The sequence below is a fragment of the Trichoderma ghanense genome (genome assembly GCF_004382785.1).
Source record: "Trichoderma ghanense strain CCMA-1212 chromosome Unknown scaffold_0, whole genome shotgun sequence".
In the NCBI taxonomy this organism is placed as follows: Eukaryota; Fungi; Ascomycota; class Sordariomycetes; order Hypocreales; family Hypocreaceae; genus Trichoderma; species Trichoderma ghanense.
In genome coordinates this window covers 685,264-703,331 of record NW_027395663.1, presented here as the reverse complement: position 1 = coordinate 703,331, position 18,068 = coordinate 685,264, and the positions used below count along the sequence as shown (strand labels likewise).

Genomic DNA, 18,068 nt, shown 5'->3' with positions numbered 1-18,068 from the left:
CACGGCCCGCTAATCACACAAGCGCCCTAACCCAAGCCGCGTCCCGAATTAATGCATGACGTGCGCTTAGGTGCATGTGATTACATGGAGTGTCTGCAGCTGTCATTAACCGTTTGTGATGCTTCGTTTCAAGGTTTCAACAGAAATAGATGCGAAGACGGCAGACAGCCTGCTTCAATGAACATATCAGGGCCGAGTTGGCGGCTTAGTTATCCCTCTTTGATGCCATCGTGAACATGATTGTCACGAGCTGTCAAACAGACGAGTCAATGCAGTGGATCCAAGCCAGATTGGCAGAAATTTCCTTTATAGGCAACTAGTTGAGCTGAAGAGATGGAGATTTGCGGGGCACCAAATCCATGTTGAATGACCTGAGCCCTCTGTACTGCCGTGTTGACTGCTGTTGAAGCAAGTCATTTGTAAGTGCTTAATCAGGGATCCCTAGAATCAGTTAGAAATCGCAGCATTTATTGACTTGTAAAGACAACTCACCCCTCACATCGATCCTGTCCTGCTCCTCCATAGAGGCACCTGCCCGGACAGTGCTTCACAAAGGAGATGGTACGATCGCCGTTGCAGCGGAAGAGGTCCCATAGGGGGTCTTTATCCGATCTTCCAACAGCAATTTCGGCATTCTTCAGGTTTTTGATCCAAAAGGAGCTGTCGTCTGGATGCTGTTAGCAAACGCGTGCAAACAAAGGAGTGCATGCGCATGTCTCTCACCGCGATGGACGATTGTCGAGCCGCATTGGAAGCCGGGATCGCAAGTCCACTGGGCAACGGCCACGTTGGCCAGAGTGAGCGCAATGGGAACAATGGCCAACTTCATTTTGAGGGTGTAAGGAGTCCGGATAAGAATCGTGAATGATGGCTTCTTGGTTGCTTCTGGTGTTGTAAGGATGCTTGTTCAACTTGTTTCATGCAAAGAGGGGACTCTGACTTGGCCCATATATACTTGATCCTTCACTGAGCATTGTTAAGGTGTATCAGAATGGCAGGAGAATATCATACGATCAGAAATCCAAATTGCAAGAACTTGGATTTCGATCAACGACAATGTGAATCTAGAACGACATCTTTCACGATAGTGCCTGCTCAGCCGTGTGCAACGCTGCGTGATCAGGCCAGCATTGCAGCTGAATCCTTCAGATGTCATGAAATGTATCAAACTATTCATCTGCGGCGACTTCCGGGTGGTCGGTAACCAATAATATCGGTACCATTTCAGCTGAGACAAGACGTGGTGTAACATATCCCGTCCTCCACTATCCACCAAAGACGACTCCCTTGCTTCACCTGCTCCTCCGCAGTATTACACAAGAGGTTGTCCCATCATCATTTACTGCAACATATGATGACTTCTCACCTGTCTGCGCCTTTGGAATGGTCTGATATGGACATCAGGCCATGCAGTTCTTGTTGTACACTATTTGTATGTCTCATGGCTTCACGATGTCAAATGTTGAAGCCATGAGAGGGTCAGCTCTGTGCGCCTCTTGGTCCGTTCGATCCTTGTAGGCCTCCATGGCATGACAGCTATGAAAATTTATAGCAACAAAACGGAACAAACCATGTGACGGAACTAATTCTGTCATTGCTCAAGCATAAGGTACTGAAGTTATTCCGGTCTCCGTCGTTCCTGTTCCAGCATCAAGAGGAGGTACCTACTCTACTTCCACATTTTGATAGGACAACAAGTCACCAGCTCACAAAGAGCAGGATCAATCGAACTTCATGTAAGGTACATCTCAGAGTTGTTTCAGCTGGGTGGTGCCTTCCTCCTTCGTGGAACTTACAACACATGGCTTACCTAAGCCACTTCAACCTTCACGTTGTAATCATCCTCTGTCTGTCGTCTTGAATCATCATCCATTTGCTTCCATCTCCATCAAACCCGATATTCCGCTACAACTTCATAGCCCATTGCCATCATGACGAAGTTCTGCACATTCGGCCATCCTCCGCAACAGTCCAGGCCTCGCTGCCCACGGCCGCCCTCGCATACAGCAGGCCATCAGGGTCGTACTTGTGCTTGATCTTGAGCAGCTGCGGGTAGTTTGCGCCAAAGAAAGTCTCCTGGAAATCGGGCTGCTGGAAGTCGGCCTCGTTCATGTACGCGCCGGCGCCGGGCGTGGCCGCTTCGATGACGGGCTGGACGATGTCTGTGATGGTGTCCTGGGTGGCGATCATGTCCTGGAAGGGCACCTGGAAGCTGTACGGCAGCGTCAGCGACGCCTCGACGATGGACGAGCGCCACTGCGGAAGTACGGCATTGGCGTTGTCGCCGCCAAAGTGAGACACGTTGAGCCCGACGCCGATGAACGTCACCCCGAGCTCGACCAGCTTCTGCGCCGTCGGAGAGAAACTCGGCAGTACGGACCGGGGAATCAGTCGGCCGCCAAACAGATCCGTGCCGACCTGGATGTTACCTGCCGGAAATGGGCCCCAATAATTCTGGAAGTGGTCGAAATAGCTCGAGAACTGCGTGAATGTTGGCTCCAGATCGACGTTGAGCGCGGCCAGCGCGTCGATAAAAGGCTTCAGGATCGCCTCCGTCTCGGCCTGCGTCTTGCCGTACGCCGTCAAGGCCGGCACCTGGAAGAAACCCTTTCCGAAAAAGTAGATGACCATGACACCCGAGTCTACAATGTCCGGCAGCGCGGCATGGAAGGCATCGATGATGGCGTACAGCGTCTCGGAGCCCAGAGAGGTCGTGTCGATGGAGAACTTGGCGCCGCCGACGATGGCATCTGGATGAGCACGGAATACCATGGAGACGACAACGCCATAGTTGCCGCCACCACCACCGCTCAATGCCCAGTACAGATCGCTGTTTTGATTCCGGGTGGCTGTCACGAGTGTTCCATTGGGAGTTACGACATCATATGAGAGCGCATTGTCGGCTGCAAGGCCAAAGTTCGTGCTGAGGGCAGAGTGGCCACCGCCCTGGACGTATCCTCCTGCAATGCCAACGCTGGGGCACTCGCCTGTCACGACAATCAATCCCGCCGCGTGTGCTGCCTCGAGAGCCTCGAAGCCCTGGACGCCGCCCCCCATCTTGAGCGCCTTGCCGGTGTAGTACTGGTCCGCCCAGTCCAGGACCTCGGTGTCCTTGAGGTGATGGGTCCATACGGAGAGGGCGCCCGCACCGGTTGAACGACCGTTGTAATCGTGTCCGGTGTTGCGGATGACAAACCGGATGTTGTGCTGCGCCGCGAACTTGAGCGTTGCCGAGACATGAGCAGCCGTTGACACATTGACGGCATATCGAACGTAATTGCCAAGGGTGCAAGGCGAGTCCGGTGGCTGGAACGGGTCGCAGCTCGCATTGGCAAACAGGGGCGCCATGACTGAAGACGACGAATCGAAGCTGATACCGGTCCATATTAGACTAAGCCTGCGTGCGGCTGGGGAGCTGAACATGTGAAAGACGAGAATGAGCAACTCGTGCAGCACGATACTTACTGGATTGGTGGGAACAGCCAATTGGCCTGCAAGAACTGGCATTCCGTCTCATTGTAGGATGCGCCGTGGCATGGTGATCCCAGGGGAACCGTCGCAATCAAGCGCCCGTCCACAGTCTTGTTGAACGCGGCCCAGTCGCTGGAACTAGGCCAGCATGCATCGCCGGGGAAGCATTTGCACGACGTGGATGTGGACGAGGCTGCGGGCGCAGAATTGGCGACGCCTGCAAGGCTCGCAAAGGCCACGAGTGCAGAACCCAGGCGGCTACGGTACATCTCGGATATCCAACGATGCTCCTTGTGGCAAGGAGAAAATGATGGGAGAGAAGAGCTGAGGAGGTTGAGCTACGAAGTACGTAGCCGACGAGATGCGCGGATCTGCGGGACTCTTTATCGAGCATTTACCACGCCCACAGGGCCATTGATCTTGCGGTTTGCATATACCCATCTCGGCACCCCTCATTCCGGTGTAACGAGCCTACTGCTCTTTACGGCGGCTTCAGTCAGTAGCTGAGATGCTACTGATGCTGGGGTCTTCATCAAAGGACCTCGATGCGCGGGCCTCACACGTCGCCAAGTCCGCGGTCGTACGAAGCAGAAGCGTTTTGCTCTGCGCGGTTGCTCGCTTGGGCTCAAGGCCCCTCTTTCAAGGCCGCGACTGGGGGCGGCAAAACGGCCGCACTCCTCGGGAATCGTTGGGAGCTTGACCCGAGTCCCCCGGTCGAAGGTGGCATCATTGATCTAGCAAAAGGCCAAGCGAGCTCAGGCTTGAAGAAGAGAGGAAACAAAGAACAAGAGCTGAAGAAACTGGGCATCATGGCCTATTAGTAGGGTGCAGTGTCCGTCTTCTCTGTCAAGTGTTCCCTTTCCATGTGGCGAAGGCTCTGCCGGACCTACATGGCATCGATGCCAAGCTGAGAGGTGGTACTGGGGGTGCAATCTCGTTTTCCTACCATTCCATGACCGGCACTTGGCGCTGCCGATGCTACCACCAGCCAGGCAAAGTCTCCGACCTTGTATCCAGTCGAGTCTGGACCTCGATCTCGAATGTCACTACGGAGGTTGTCTTCGCTCTTTGCCTTCACCGTCGCTATCAAGCTGTAGCTCAGGATGCTGCGCGGGCCGAAGTCATCAGCACTATCGCGTATGTATCCTAGTGCCTGTCTTCTGTTCCCCGTCAAAGATCCTGGTGTACTGTAATTGATGGGATGCTGTGTTGTCGCATTCGGGCAAAGATTTACGAGCTGGAGGCATGAGGGCCAGACCTCTCCTGCATAATGACAGGGATGCCGTTCAGGGACGCGGAGCCCGGGTCTCGCTGCCGCGCCGGTCTGGATACTGTTACCTACACAGAGACGTTAGGAAGGTAGCCAAGGTAGCGTTGCTAATTGGCTGTCCTCTAGGTTGCCAGATGCTGCTGAGAGCGAGAGGTTCGTGCATCGTTGACTCGCCACTTTCTGCCTCACATACATAGATGCTGATTTTCACCAGTTATCCCCACCTCCGGAGATCTGCCCTTGGTGGGTTATCCTCCCGCTGCCGCCTCCAGACTGCAAAGGCTGTCGTGAGACCATGCCCCTTCCTGGAACAAGACCAAGCTACGGCTACCGGCTCTGCACGAAGAGTTCCGCGGGCCGGGGCTGGGGCCGGGGCCACAGCAGAGAGACGGGGAGCATCCTGGTCAGTCGTCAGTGGCTTTTGTTCGAGACCCAATGACTGAGACCCGACAAAGGAAGCATCGGGCTGAATAGCCTCGTCTGGGCAGCGGACCAATTCGCGCGCCTTAGATGCAACTGAAGAGAATACCAATACTGCAGCTGCGCACCTTGCAGTGGTCATGTCCACGTTCCAGGCCCCCAGGGTACCAACAATGGTGCCTCTTCCCTTCCTCTGGACAAGGCCGTGCTTCATCTTGAATGGCATCATGGCATGCAGATCAGATCTCACGAAAATCGCCAGGCGACGAGTCACCTCTTCTGTAACGACTATGACACGCGCGGCCATCGTTTGTCAGCTGAAATGCGGCCATTCAAACGGCCGACTTGATCTCCCCGTTGAGCTGCGCATGAAAGAAAGCCAGTCATCTCCGGATGCTACATGCTTGAACAGGCATACCTCGTATTGGTGGAATTTCTGCCAAGAGCGGCCTTCAGAGGGGATACAACAGTGGATGCATTGCAGTGTCTGAGTGTGTGGGAACAGCTAGGAAGGTAAAAGAAAACAGAGAAAGGGCATCGGGAGTTGCATCAATTGCTGATATGTCTGTAACGATAGGTCCAACGGCTTTCAGGGCAGGGCTTCTCAGCCCGACTACTCGCTTGATACATGGGGAGCAGAATGGCAGGCGAGACGTGCCATGCCCATGCCTGCACATGTGCTCAAGGAACTTTAGCCTTTCTGTCCCCTTCTGTCCTGACGTTGCAGTGCTAAACACAAAACGACCAGGCTGGACCACCGTGGTGGCTGGCAATGCAGCATGGGGAGCCCGTTTTCAAATGTTTTTGTATTAGTAAAAGTGGTAGGATCATTGGTCCTCGCACTCGTCATATCGAAGATGGGCGGCTTTTTCTCCCTACACGGCAGCCTGACAGTCAAACCGGGGAACGTGAAAAGGATACAGAGAGAGGCAAGGGGCGGAGATTTCCAGCGCGTTGGGCCAAGGCAGAAATGGCGTGCGGCATTTGACAGGCCTGTCCCTTCTCTTTGGGTCCGGCAGTCGGCATGGCCTTGTCTGTCATGCTTCTACCCTTTTTCCCATTCCTTTTTTGTCTGGGGCTTCGTGGGTTGAGGTGAGGGGGGTGGCAAAATAACTGTCATTGGGCAGATCGAGCTTGTACTGCGTTTGTCAAGCCTTGTCTTTCTCTTCTTTTGCTTGGGCCCCTTACTTGTTGCCTCAAGGTTGTTTAGCTCCAAGCCATCTTTTCTTCATCGTCCAGGAACAGAGGCCTCGGCCAGAGACAGACCATGATGTTTCTACTTTGATTCTAACGATTCTTGACAACGCCGCGTTTTGTTACCTACGATGGGTCACAGAGGACTTCTCTCAGCTGCCAACAGTCCTTGAGTACAATATCCTGGCATCCCCTTTTAAGGCCGGAACACAACACGGGTAATCCTACGCCCCTCTCGCTGAATCTAACGATCTTACACTCTCGCACTCTCCTCCCTGTTCTGGCAGTACGACATTCTGGATCTGGGCTTTAGCCAACTCCCCTTTTCTTCCATCTCGCTATTCTTAGGTCCTCTACTTTGTTGTTTTGTCTACGCTATGTGAGAAGCCAAGGGTATTTCGCCATCAATACCCTTTCACAAACGCTGAGAATCTCCCTGCCTTGTTTCTCCTCTTGGAGCACGGCGAGTTGAAACACAGAGGGAAAAGATAGAGGGAGCAATGGCGTGGGCGTACAACACGCCCGACGGCACGCCAAACGATGGACCGACTATTGCCGCCGTTGCTCTGAGCGTGACGAGCTTGGCTTTTATTGCGCTGTGTTTGAGGATGTATGTGCGGATGAGGATCACAAAAGCTGTCGGTCTAGGTACGTAACCGAAAGAGGTGGCCCCTGGAGGTCGCCGTTGCACCTCCTCGAAATGTCCGAATGGGAATGGGAGACTGATTGATGGAAGGACAGATGACTGGCTGATTATAGCGAGCTGGGTATGTTCTCGCGTGAACCGCTTTACTCCCAAAGACGTCCGGACAGACTCTGGGGATCATTGGCGTTGTATTCGAAGTTGTTCACTGACTCTGATGGGCCTCGTGTATAGATTGGAGCCTGTGGCTACACTTCAGCAACTGTCGTCCGTACGCTTTAGCCCCCTCCTCGATCAATCGCCCCCATTAATGAGACGAGGACAGACTGCTGATTCCAAGTCCCCTTGCAGAAACGAAATGGGGTCTCGGGCTGATTGAGCTGGACTCAATGCCAGACGAAAACCTCCTCAACTTTGGCAAAGTACTTTTCCACCACGGCTCTCCTTATCCCCTTCCCGTCGTGTCCGACGACTAACCATTTCGATCTTTTCTAGACGCAATATATAGGGGCGCCGTTGTAAGTTTGTCTCCCCTTTCTGACAACCCTCAACTGACGAACTCTTGGCTCACGTTTTTTTTTTCTGGTTTGTTTTATGTAGCTACGTTCTTGGCATCTGGGGCTTCAAGACGAGTCTTCTCGTGTCGTATGTCCGGTTGGTGCCTGGAACGTATCGACTGATACCTATCTCGATTGCCGTGATTGTTACGATGGCGCATATTGCATTTATGCTCGTATTTCTGTTTCTGTGCATCCCGGTAAGGCTCCCATTGAATTCTACTTCTTCGTGATCTGTCGTGGCACAGAAGAGTATGCTCATCGTTCTCGCAAATTATAGGTCGAAAAACAATGGGAGCCTCTGGTCCCCGGGCACTGCGCCGACGCCGTCCCCTTCTACCTCACATTCTCATCCATTACCATCGTCTTTGACGTAACGACGTACGTTTCAACACCCTCTACTTTATAACATATACGCCATAATCAACAGCCCATCTCAGTCAAGCGAATCATTCTCTAATTCCTCCTAGGCTCATCCTCCCCTTTCCCGTCCTCCTCAAGCTCCAAATGAAGACGCGCCGCAAAGTCGCCCTCCTCTGCCTCTTCGCCCTCGGCCTCTTCGTGACAATCGTCCAAATCATCCGCATCCAGACCATCCGCAACCTGGCAAACTACCTCGACTCCGCCTCGGCAATCAAATGGTCCATTGTCGAAACCGCCGTCGGCATCGTCATCGCGTGCGTCCCCACGCTCGCGCCCCTCATCGCGTACTTTTCCGACAGGACGCGCAACAACAGCGGCGGAGGAGGACGAGGAGATGCTAGCTCCGGCGGGATCGGAAAGTCGGGAGGGGGGAATTCGTCGAGGCTGGGTGGTGGCGCTGGGGAGGGGCCGTATGCGCTGCAGTTGAAGCCGTGGAGGGCGGCGAAGAGTGGGATGAGGCCCCTGGGGAGCAGCGGCGTGGATGAAGAGAATGATGGCGAGAAAAGCACGGAGAATATTCTGCGGCGGCCGGCGGCGTCGGCGAGTGAAGGGAGTGTGGGTGAGTGAGGGGGGAGGGGTCGAGGGGAGAGGGATGGGGCGGGTGGGAGCAGGCATTCATGATTGATGCCGTATGAGGATGTTGTTTGGACTGCATGTGTGCTGTTAATTGCAAGAGTGGGAGCATTGCTTTGTTTTCATGTCCGTCAAGCGGTTCATGTCTAATTGTGTAAAATAGATACCCCACCACGGCCGTACTTGGAATTCAAAACTGCAGCCATACCAACATCCAGACTACTCTATATCCCGAGTCGTGACGTTAAGAGACGACAACAGATATCCCATCAGAAGCATTGGAAACCAAACGAACACGCCCAAAGCAGCCCATCATCCATCAAAACCAAATCGCCAAAAACTCGATCCATTCAGACATATCCCAGCATCCAACCCTTGCATATCCCTCCAATATCCATCACCTAATCCCCTCAAAACCATCACCACCATATAACCCCCCAAGACACAAACCCATTATCAAAACAAGCAACCCCGTCACTACCAGAACAACATCCTGCCTCAACAATGCAAACACCACAAATCACAACCAAGCAAGATCAACTTCCAAAAAAAAACGCCACAATAGAAACTCAAAGTCTCACTCTGTTAGGAACCTCCCTCTTTTCAAGAACAGAATCGACTTGCCTGATTAGGCGATCCCCCTGGCATGACGACCGACGCCTGCGTTCTCATGATTGGTCGAGTTTCACCAGATGCCACGAACTGAGGGAAACAATCTCACTTCAGCTGAGCCACATGGTTCAACAGCATGCTGGCAGTCAAGACAATGACAGAACAAAGGATTGATCAGACGAGTGATCTTATTAAAAGTAATAGATAGAAAAGGGCAGCTAATAAAGGGCTCCTAAGAACGACTTTAGAAGCGCGAAAGAAGAGCAGGCTTTTTCTTTTTCTTTTTTTTTCTTTGAATGTTGTTCACATTTGTAGCTACTGTATGTCCACATCTACCGCATTACAAAAACGTCTTCACGTCGTCAAATACATCTCGACGGACACACTCCGTAGTGGCCCTGGGTATGATTTCGTCAAAAAGCTGCAGAAGCTAGCCATTACCTGCAGCCGCCCCTCCCACCGCGTTATAAAGGAAAAGGTTTTGATAAAACAAAAGGAGAAGAAAAAAAAAACAAGGCAAAGACATCCCACGTATCCGTCCGGAAGCAGGAGTCCTTTACACCTCAACGATAGGCTTCTCAATGTACTCACCAGTGCCCATCTGAGCGGCAAAGGTGGTGGTAGGCTTCCACTTGGCAGAGGTACGGGGGCTGGACTCCTCCATCATCTTGTCGACCTGCTCGAGGGACAGGCCCTTGGTCTCGGGGATGAGGAAGTAGGAGTAGACGAAGGCGCAGGTGCAGAGGCCGCCCCAGATGAAGAAGACGGACGACTTCAGGTTGCCCTTGTCAGTGCCGACCATGTAGGGGGTGATGACGGAGATGATGGTGTTCCAGAGCCAGTTGGAGGCGGTCGACAGAGCGACACCGCGAGATCGGATGGGCAGAGGGAAGATTTCACCAATGACAATCCATGCACCGGGACCCCAGGTGGAGGCAAAGAAGAAGATGAAGATGGCGATGAAGGCGATCTGGGCGTTGACAGCGGGGATGTTGTCGGCCAGCTGCGCGTCGGGGTTGCTGGGGTCGGGGTGCGTCTTGTTGAAGCCGACGGTGACACCGATGATGGCGACGAGGAACTGGCAGATGAGCATACCAAGAGCGCCCATGATCAGGATGGTACGACGACCGAATCGCTCAACGGTCCAGAAGGACAGGGGAGTGGAGCAGACGTTGACCAGGGAGAAGATGAGGGAGATCAGGAACGCGTTCTCGATGGCGCCGGTGGACTGGAGGAAGGGGGTGGAGTAGTAGAAGATGAAGTTGACACCGGTCCACTGCTGCATCATCTGGAGAGAGGTACCGAGGATGGTTCGTCGCAGGTTAGACTTGCCGGTCCACAGAGAGCCCTTGAAGCAGTTGGCCCATGAGCCGAACCAGGTGGTGGAGGGGATCAGAGCACGTTCGTACTCCTCGTTGGCGATAATCTCAGCAAGCTCGTTCTGGACATACTCGGAGTCCTCGGGTTGGCCACGGACGCGAGACAGAGAGTTGATAGCCTTCTGGATCTCGCCCTTCTTGACGAAGAAACGGGGAGAGTCGGGGAGGAAGAGCAGACCGCCACCGAGGATCAGGGCCCAGGGGAACTGGATGGCAATGGGGATGCGGTAGGCACCAGTGTTGGTGAAGTTCTTGGTGCCGTAGACGACGCAAGAGGCGAGCAGGATACCGATGGTGATGCAGAACTGGTAGCCGGCGACGAGGGCACCACGAACCTTGCGAGGGCACTGTCGAGGAAGACGTGTTAGAGAGGGAGTGCAGTGATAGTGGGAGAGTGATTCTTCGTCAACTTACAATCTCAGACATGTACAGAATGACAATGGCGGACTCGAAGCCGACACCGAGACCGGCAATCAGACGACCGGCGACAATGGGGCCCAGAGCGTGGCTGGGAGCAGTGATCATCTGGATCACGACACCGAGCATGTAGATGGCACAGCCAATGATGACGGTCCACTTGCGGCCAATCCAGTCGGACACGTCACCGGCGATGAGGGCACCGAAGAAGGTACCGCAGGAGAGGATGGAGGTGATGAGGGAGGTGTGGCTGTCGCTGAGCTTGGAGGCGTCAATGCCCTCAACGGCCTTGTAGAAGACGGCAGAGCCGAGGACGCCGTTGATGTAACCGGAGTCGTAGCCGAAAAAGATACCACCGAATGAGGCGAAGGCGCACATCAGGTAGGCCTTCCAGGTGATGGGAGCCTCGATATGCTCGACATCCTGGGTGGTATGGATGCCGATGGACTGCTTGCGGCCCTCCGGGGCGTCTGCGATGTGGACGTCGGCCATGGCTGCGGTCGACGCTGGGCTTGTCTTGTTCAGGGGGAAACTCTTGTTGACTTGTTGACGCGTGGGAGCGAAGATGCTGGCTGTGGGATGGCAGGAAGAAAGAGGAGACCCGGGCCGAGTGAACGGAACGACTCCTTTGTGCGTGAGACAGAGACCGACGAGGCGAGACAGGAGAAGGAGCAGAGGGGGGCGGGAGGCAGGCCGGCCTTTTTATTGTCGTGACGCCGGGACCAGCGAGCGAGTCCGTCCGTCAGGCAGAGCAGGAGCCAGAGTCAGCCGGAGGAGCGAGCGTCAAGCCATTGGAGCGTCGCCCATCGCCCATCGACCATCGACCAGACCGGACCAGACCAGACCAGACCAGATCCCAGCGCCCAGAAGCCTCTCCATGGGCCATTTGTGGAGAGACGCCGTCGATTTGATTTGGGGAAGCTGGTGCTCGCACGCCCCTCCCCGGCTGGGCGAGGGTGACCGGGGGGAGAGGGCGTGGGTTGGACTGGACTGGACACGAAGTACCCAACGAGGTAAGGCAAGGTAGGCCCTTGTCCGAATTGCTGTATCGTGCTGTCGTTGGTCGTCCATCAGAGTCGCAGCACTGCTCTGGAGTAACACGGCGAGCAGATGTTCCTGGCAGAGGTACGAGGTTGCAGTGGAGAGGATGCGCGGACTGGTGGAGGCGCTGGAGTGGCGCTCGGCCTCACCCACTTGCCCCCGCTACCTGGGGTGCGAGGTACCGCTACAGGCCTCGAGTATTCTCCTAGCCCGGCGCCGCATCCCGCCTAGCGTTTGGCCAGCGGTCGGGTCTGGCCTAGCGCTCGGCGCGCTGGAAGTCTAGGGCCTCACAGGGGCAGCAGACCGCTAACCAGAGGCCCTGAGCCGGTGCTGCAGCGGATGAGTGGCTTGCGGTTGGTACCGGTACAAGTCGGCAGAGATTGGGGTGAGCCTGTGCTCGACGCTTGAGGATTGGATGCTACTGGCAAATTTTCGCCAGTGGCAATGCGCGTATCTCGTGCAGTTCCGCCATAGCCACCCGTCGATCGATTCACGCACCCAACGGCATTCTCCGTGCGCTGCCTCCGCGAGCTATTGGATTTGCTGTAATAATTAGACGTTCTGGTCTGGTCTGGCCTGTTCATGCCATGATCACGCGCGCAGGCAGCGATTTTCTGCCAGCGAACGGCGCGACAACCTGCGACAGCAGCAGGTTCCTAAGTCTCCGAGTTGACTCCAAGTGAGCACATGTACCGGTACATGGCGTTAGTAGCAACGTGAACTGCAGGCAGAACAGGGGCCAACAACCCAGCTTGGAGCACCTGCTCCAACAGAGGACCAGCTGAGCCACAGGGACACAGCAACAGCGACTCGCACGCAGAAAAAGGGGCCCGGGGTGGGTGTGGCGCGCACGCGAGCGCAGGCATTAGGGTGTGGCACCAGGCCGGGATCAGGGCTAGGGGCCGCCAAAGGAGATTGAGGGGGGCTCCAGCTGCTCCCCAGTCAACCTGCAAAATGCTCACAATGGCCTGCTGTGCGCTGCCAGAGACGCGTCTGGGGAAGCCCGCATGGGGATTTGCGGGGCCCGGAGGCTGATGAGCTACGAAGTAACGCCGACGCAGCCCAAAGAGCGCCGGCGCAGCTGATTGGGCCGGCGCGAGGACCCCTAGCCAGACGAGGCAGAGAAGCGCCGAGAAGGGCCGGTTGGTCCCTCGTTTGCGGGCATCTGCTGGTAATGTAGTGAGGGAGAGGGCGAATTGACTTTGCTGGCTGCTGGCCGTGACACACGACGTCCGCGCCGGGTCAGAACCTTGGCACGAGCATCAGGATTGGTGGCTGAACTGAAATTGGAGAGCGCCCAAAACACCAATGATGGAATCTCACGATGCCATCGCCAGCCTCGATGCAGAGCTCACATACCATATGTACAAGTGGAGCCGCAGCTCGGGCACTAGCATCGGCGGCTCTTGCACTTTTCCTATGCATGCAACCTAGAGGGCTAGGCTCCGTGATGGAAGGCGCCATGGAACTTCTGTCCTCATCCGTTTGACGTGGTTGCTTTTGCGTGCACTTTCCCGTGGCCGTTGGTCCTTCCGCTTGGACGATACTACACTGCATTCGCTCTTTCCATGTGCTTTCAGCAAGTTCCGGATTATCTAATCCGGCATCAAGGAGCAAATGTCGTGAGCCTCCTGTCGATCATGCTACTGCTACTGCTACTGCTACCGTCGACAGGTTACCGGTAGCATGATTCCATCCATCATCCACATCGTTGCCACGTTAGCGAAAACCCCCCCTCTGAAAGGCGAAATCGAAAGCAGTCAGGCCTCGTGAGAATCAGCCGAAAAGTCAAAAACAAGCTCCGCCTCCGGTGCGTCGCCCAACTGACCGACCAGTCGCTGAATACGGCGTCAAACGACTCCAAGAGCAGCCAACCGTCACTCCATCACGGCCATACGAGCAGCATGCATGACACGACGGTGACAGTCAGAGTCAGTGGCCAAATTCACTGAATTGGTCCGTTTCGGCGCCTTGCGCCGCTGCCCCGTAGAACAAGGTACTCCTCCCTGGCACCCGACTTTAATTTTTCCCCATGGGCCTCGTGCTGACACTCTCAGCTTGGGTCGTGGGGGAGCGACCAGGGGTTGCCAAAAGCTGGAGAATGACCGCCGGCGCTGCCTCCCAAAGGGCATTTTTCGGTCATACTCAGCGGCGCTATTCCACCTTTTTTCCTCGTCTCCATGGGGTCCGTCGCGTTGTCTTTTTTTGGGTGGATGGGAGGGGCATCTCTCTTCACCCCCCAGCTGCAGCTTTCTCCAACGGCCGGCTTCGCTCTTTCCGCTCGCTGCCCTTTGCGCTGTGTCTTTGGGCTTGTAATTGACCGAGCATGGGGCGGCTTGGCGGCCAATTGCGCATCCTGCAAACCTGCAATCCGGGATCAGTGTCCGGACGCTGGCTTCTGCTGGCAGCGTGCGCCAAAGTGCTTTCAAGGTGCTTTGTGGCCACCGAGAAGGCGCCCGGTCAACGACGACCATTTCCAGCGCCAATACGCGGACGGTCCAAGTCACGCGCCTAGAGCCGTCGCCGTTCTCGTGCTGCTTGTGTTCTTTCTCATTCTGTTTGTTCGCATCGCATCACGTCACGGGCGCCTCTTCGGCCGTTTGCCGGGTTCGCTAGTGCTGGTCCTTGCTGTTGGTAAGGATCTGGTTATGGGTGGACATGGCATAGCATCGTATCGCGGGAATACAGACGCCTGCAGCGTGGACTTCCAACCATCGCCAAAACGCCCCCGTCGTCCAATCTGGCGCCCATGGTAGGCCTCGATCGGATGATGCGCTCGCCGCGTGCCGCCTGGCCCGCGCGTGCGAAATATTGACTGGTGCTGCTTCACGCCATTGCTTGGTCAATCGTCGCACACCGGCCGCACGCGGCTGGACTCATAATGTGACAGGATGCCGGCCCACGCCAAGATTTGCCCATGAGCGAGGCTGAAGACGGGATGCTACTGCATCTCGCGACGAGAGACGTCTGAGCTAACTGCTGGAGTCGACTCGGATCTCTCTGGCCGAAACGCAGATGGCCGCAAGGTTACGAGCCACCCAATTAGTCGGGGCGTTTCATGACTTCATCATCTCGTCTGGCGTCGAGCCGCAAGCCTTCAGCTCGTCCTAGAATCGGGACAGCAGCGCGAGACGTCTGCACGATAGCCTTTTCGGCCTTATTACTATTATCTGACTAGAATTTGATCGATTTGCTTGCCTCGGCGGCGACCAACAGCCCGAAATCTTTGCCTCGCTGACCTGCCGCCGTTGCCACCACAAACCATCGCTTCGGGCCAACATCACAAGTCCAGCACAACTAGCCCTGAGCTCATGCCGCATCGCCGCCCAGCTGCTTGTCATCGACACTCTCGCGTGACTGGCTGACTGACTGACTGTAACAAAGACTCACCACAGGCCGAACCCAATGCTCGGGCACCCCCCTTGGCAGCACTCCGGTACGCTAGCAATCCTCACCATGCACGTCTCCGGACCGACCACTCTCCACAGGCTACGCCAACCATGCGGAGCTGGTCTAGAAATTTCAGGTCACGTTAGTAGTAACATTACGGGGTACCAAGGAAGAGGATCAAGAAAAACATTCTCTCTGCGCTGTCGCTGCCCTACTGTACTGTAGGGAAGACTTCCGGGGCACAGGCCAATTCTAGAGAGGCAAAACACCTTCAGCCGCGTCGCCTTGCCATGCCGGTGCGCTGATTGGGCAGCGTGTATGTATCGGTTCGCACCGAGGCAGACATTGGCTGACTAGCCGACACATGCCGGGTCAGTTTCCACAGACCAAGCCGAGGCGCTAGATCGAGACCGAACGCTGCCCCGTATCTGCTCATCTGATGAAAGTACGGGGGACAGGGGACGATGGGGAAGAAGGGGTGAGGAAAATTTTCTGGCTCCCTCGTCACGGGACCAATAATCCATGACACGGTGGTCAGGGGGGCAGGTGAGGCACAGAGTTTTCAGCCCGTGAGAGCGTGTACATACTCGTAAGGTATGTACAGCGCTTTTTGCACTTGGACAGGAATCGCCATCCAGCCAGCAGATCCGGCTCAGCAGCCGAACCACCAAGATCGAGCGCTGGCTTTCCTCCCCATGTTCCATGGCTGCTCGCTGGTGATGAAGTTCGTCCACGATCGGTGGCCCCATGGCGATTTGCTGCGTGGGCGATGTGGCTTGCCGTTAGCTGCATCCGGAGGACTCTCTTCGTTGCTAACCTGCAGCCGACTTGCAGTATCCCCCGAGGGGGCCGTCGCGAAGGACCGCAGAGGTCCATTCGCAGCTTTGCTTGTACACGAAGGAACGAGCTCGAACGAGCACCCGCACCGGCACCGGCACCAGCAACTTGGCAGCAAGGCTGTCTGTCATGACTCTTCCCAAGCTCTTCCCAAGCAAGCAAGCAAGCAAGGCAGCCGGCCTTCCGGCTCAAACATCAACCGTGCCTCCAAAGCAACTGATTTTTATAGAATTCGCCGGGCGGCCTGATTACTTACATTGCTCATCAGTCACAACTGCTCTGCATCAATGCTCGTATGTCTCCCCCTTCGTCGTTGTCGTCGTCGTCGTCGCCGCTGTACTTCGTACCTGCTGGGATCATGCAGTATCCGCCGAAGCTGCTACACGATGGGGAAAAGGCCGAGCACCGGCAGCAGCTCGCGGAGTGCCCTCGGTCATACTTGTATATAAGTACTATTTACGACATGCTCCGTCTCCCAGCGCACAACAAAGGGGAGTCCCACTCTAATCCCAACCCCATGGGCAGAAGAAGACGAGAGAAGAAGAAAAGAAGCGGCCCGACGAGCCACGGGGATAAGCGTCCGCAGAGTGACCTCGCAGAGAGGGATGCTGAATGGCCGAGACGCCCCGAGGTTGGTGGGTTGGTGTTTTCTGTCGTTCCGCCCTGTCAGTCATAGTCTGTCTGCCATACCTGCTCCCAGCCAATATCGGGTTGCTTCAAGCCAACCTTGAAAGGAGAAGCGCGAAGAAGGATCGCGATAGCTATTGATTGACGGGATAGCGGATGGTGGATCGTTGCGGCTGGCCTTGATCGAGGGTGGCGACCCGAGGCTGCATTGCCAGATGTTGGTGTCCCTGAGACTACCACCCATCTCACGCACCAGCTTGCTGTCGCGCCCAATGCTGCAAGAAATCCCGGGCCACCTGGTCTGCATGCCCGCCGAAAAGACGATGGCCGGTCAGCCTGTTTGTTAACCCGGTTCCGAACTCCCAGCAGGACTGTCGTGTCCGCGGCGGCGTCTCTCTCACGTCTCGCAGTCCAATCTCCCAGTCCTGCAGTCTGCATGCGCCGCAAGGGAGCTGCAGCAACGTATGAGGCCACGTCCCGTCCCACGCAAATAGTTGCTTGGGGAAGTCTTCGTGCAGGCATTGGTTCTTTTGCTCGGCCAGCCGAATCCTCGCACACCATCAGTCAGGTTGCTGTTCCGACCCAATCTTGCTCGGATGTGACACAAATTGCATGATGAATCCGATGCTGCTGCTTCTACAGGCTGAAGGACAACTTTGTCTCTCTGTACCTTATACTGCCTGATGAGATGATACTAATTGCATCCTGTAACAGGCTGATCTACTGCGAATCCTGAGCAGTTGGTAGACAGAAAAGCCTCTGCTGCATAAATGGTTTCGCATGAGCGAATACCTCACGCCTCCGGAATACTACCTCACCACCAATTAAACAAAATTCCGTGCTGGTACTTCAGTTCCATCACCCAAGGTAAGGTCAGGATGAACAAGATACGACTACTACATATCATCAATGCTTCATCCAGCAGCGGAAGCTTGTCCACAATTAGAACGTCTCGTGCATGTACTGTATGTCGTAGCATCGACAGGCTGACTGGCCTTGCGACAAGCGACACACACGTTACGGAGAAAAAAGAAGCCAGACACGCAAAACCGCAAGGTAGCAGTTGCAAGGCCAGGGTGAGGGTGAGGGTTACACTCTCTTCATCTACTCAACGTGCTGCGGTGAAATTCTGCTTTCCTTACCCTTGCCACTTCAGGTTCTTACTTGTGTTTGATGGACGGAGGCAAGATGTACCCCCTCTCCCCCCCCCCCCC

The 18,068-nt window shown here is 55.4% G+C and overlaps 9 protein-coding genes across 9 annotated transcripts; 3 read left to right on the top strand and 6 right to left on the bottom strand.

The window, feature by feature from the left end:
• Positions 1 to 488: 488 nt before the first annotated feature.
• Positions 489 to 829, bottom strand: CCMA1212_000245 (uncharacterized protein; the record flags this gene model as incomplete). The annotated part of the gene is made up of 2 exons (XM_073697722.1): positions 489 to 667; positions 724 to 829. 2 exons carry the CDS (start codon positions 827 to 829, stop codon positions 489 to 491), a joined length of 285 nt encoding a protein of 94 aa, XP_073563873.1.
• A 1,100-nt stretch (positions 830 to 1,929) lies between these two features.
• CCMA1212_000244 (putative FAD-linked oxidoreductase) lies at positions 1,930 to 3,740 on the bottom strand (the record flags this gene model as incomplete). The annotated part of the gene is made up of 2 exons (XM_073697721.1): positions 1,930 to 3,370; positions 3,466 to 3,740. 2 exons carry the CDS (start codon positions 3,738 to 3,740, stop codon positions 1,930 to 1,932), a joined length of 1,716 nt encoding a protein of 571 aa, XP_073563872.1.
• Positions 3,741 to 6,855: 3,115 nt separating this feature from the next.
• CCMA1212_000243 (uncharacterized protein) lies at positions 6,856 to 8,545 on the top strand (the record flags this gene model as incomplete). The annotated part of the gene is made up of 8 exons (XM_073697720.1): positions 6,856 to 7,003; positions 7,097 to 7,122; positions 7,233 to 7,269; positions 7,350 to 7,456; positions 7,494 to 7,516; positions 7,599 to 7,755; positions 7,836 to 7,936; positions 8,026 to 8,545. The coding sequence occupies 8 exons, from the start codon at positions 6,856 to 6,858 to the stop codon at positions 8,543 to 8,545; spliced, it is 1,119 nt and encodes a 372-aa protein (XP_073563867.1).
• On the bottom strand, positions 8,012 to 8,593 carry CCMA1212_000242 (uncharacterized protein; the record flags this gene model as incomplete). Its single annotated transcript, XM_073697719.1, has 1 exon — positions 8,012 to 8,593. The coding sequence occupies one exon, from the start codon at positions 8,591 to 8,593 to the stop codon at positions 8,012 to 8,014; it is 582 nt and encodes a 193-aa protein (XP_073563866.1).
• Positions 8,594 to 9,719: 1,126 nt separating this feature from the next.
• CCMA1212_000241 (uncharacterized protein) lies at positions 9,720 to 11,451 on the bottom strand (the record flags this gene model as incomplete). Its single annotated transcript, XM_073697718.1, has 2 exons — positions 9,720 to 10,889; positions 10,957 to 11,451. The coding sequence occupies 2 exons, from the start codon at positions 11,449 to 11,451 to the stop codon at positions 9,720 to 9,722; spliced, it is 1,665 nt and encodes a 554-aa protein (XP_073563869.1).
• A 272-nt stretch (positions 11,452 to 11,723) lies between these two features.
• CCMA1212_000240 (uncharacterized protein) lies at positions 11,724 to 11,945 on the bottom strand (the record flags this gene model as incomplete). The annotated part of the gene is made up of 1 exon (XM_073697717.1): positions 11,724 to 11,945. A coding segment is annotated over one exon (222 nt), but the record flags the coding sequence as incomplete, so codon positions are not given.
• A 2,087-nt stretch (positions 11,946 to 14,032) lies between these two features.
• Positions 14,033 to 14,320, top strand: CCMA1212_000239 (uncharacterized protein; the record flags this gene model as incomplete). Its single annotated transcript, XM_073697716.1, has 1 exon — positions 14,033 to 14,320. The coding sequence occupies one exon, from the start codon at positions 14,033 to 14,035 to the stop codon at positions 14,318 to 14,320; it is 288 nt and encodes a 95-aa protein (XP_073563052.1).
• Positions 14,321 to 15,042: 722 nt separating this feature from the next.
• Positions 15,043 to 16,358, bottom strand: CCMA1212_000237 (uncharacterized protein; the record flags this gene model as incomplete). The annotated part of the gene is made up of 4 exons (XM_073697715.1): positions 15,043 to 15,163; positions 15,477 to 15,513; positions 15,978 to 16,148; positions 16,208 to 16,358. The coding sequence occupies 4 exons, from the start codon at positions 16,356 to 16,358 to the stop codon at positions 15,043 to 15,045; spliced, it is 480 nt and encodes a 159-aa protein (XP_073563039.1).
• A 332-nt stretch (positions 16,359 to 16,690) lies between these two features.
• On the top strand, positions 16,691 to 17,470 carry CCMA1212_000236 (uncharacterized protein; the record flags this gene model as incomplete). The annotated part of the gene is made up of 2 exons (XM_073697714.1): positions 16,691 to 16,866; positions 17,008 to 17,470. 2 exons carry the CDS (start codon positions 16,691 to 16,693, stop codon positions 17,468 to 17,470), a joined length of 639 nt encoding a protein of 212 aa, XP_073563040.1.
• Positions 17,471 to 18,068: the final 598 nt, after the last annotated feature.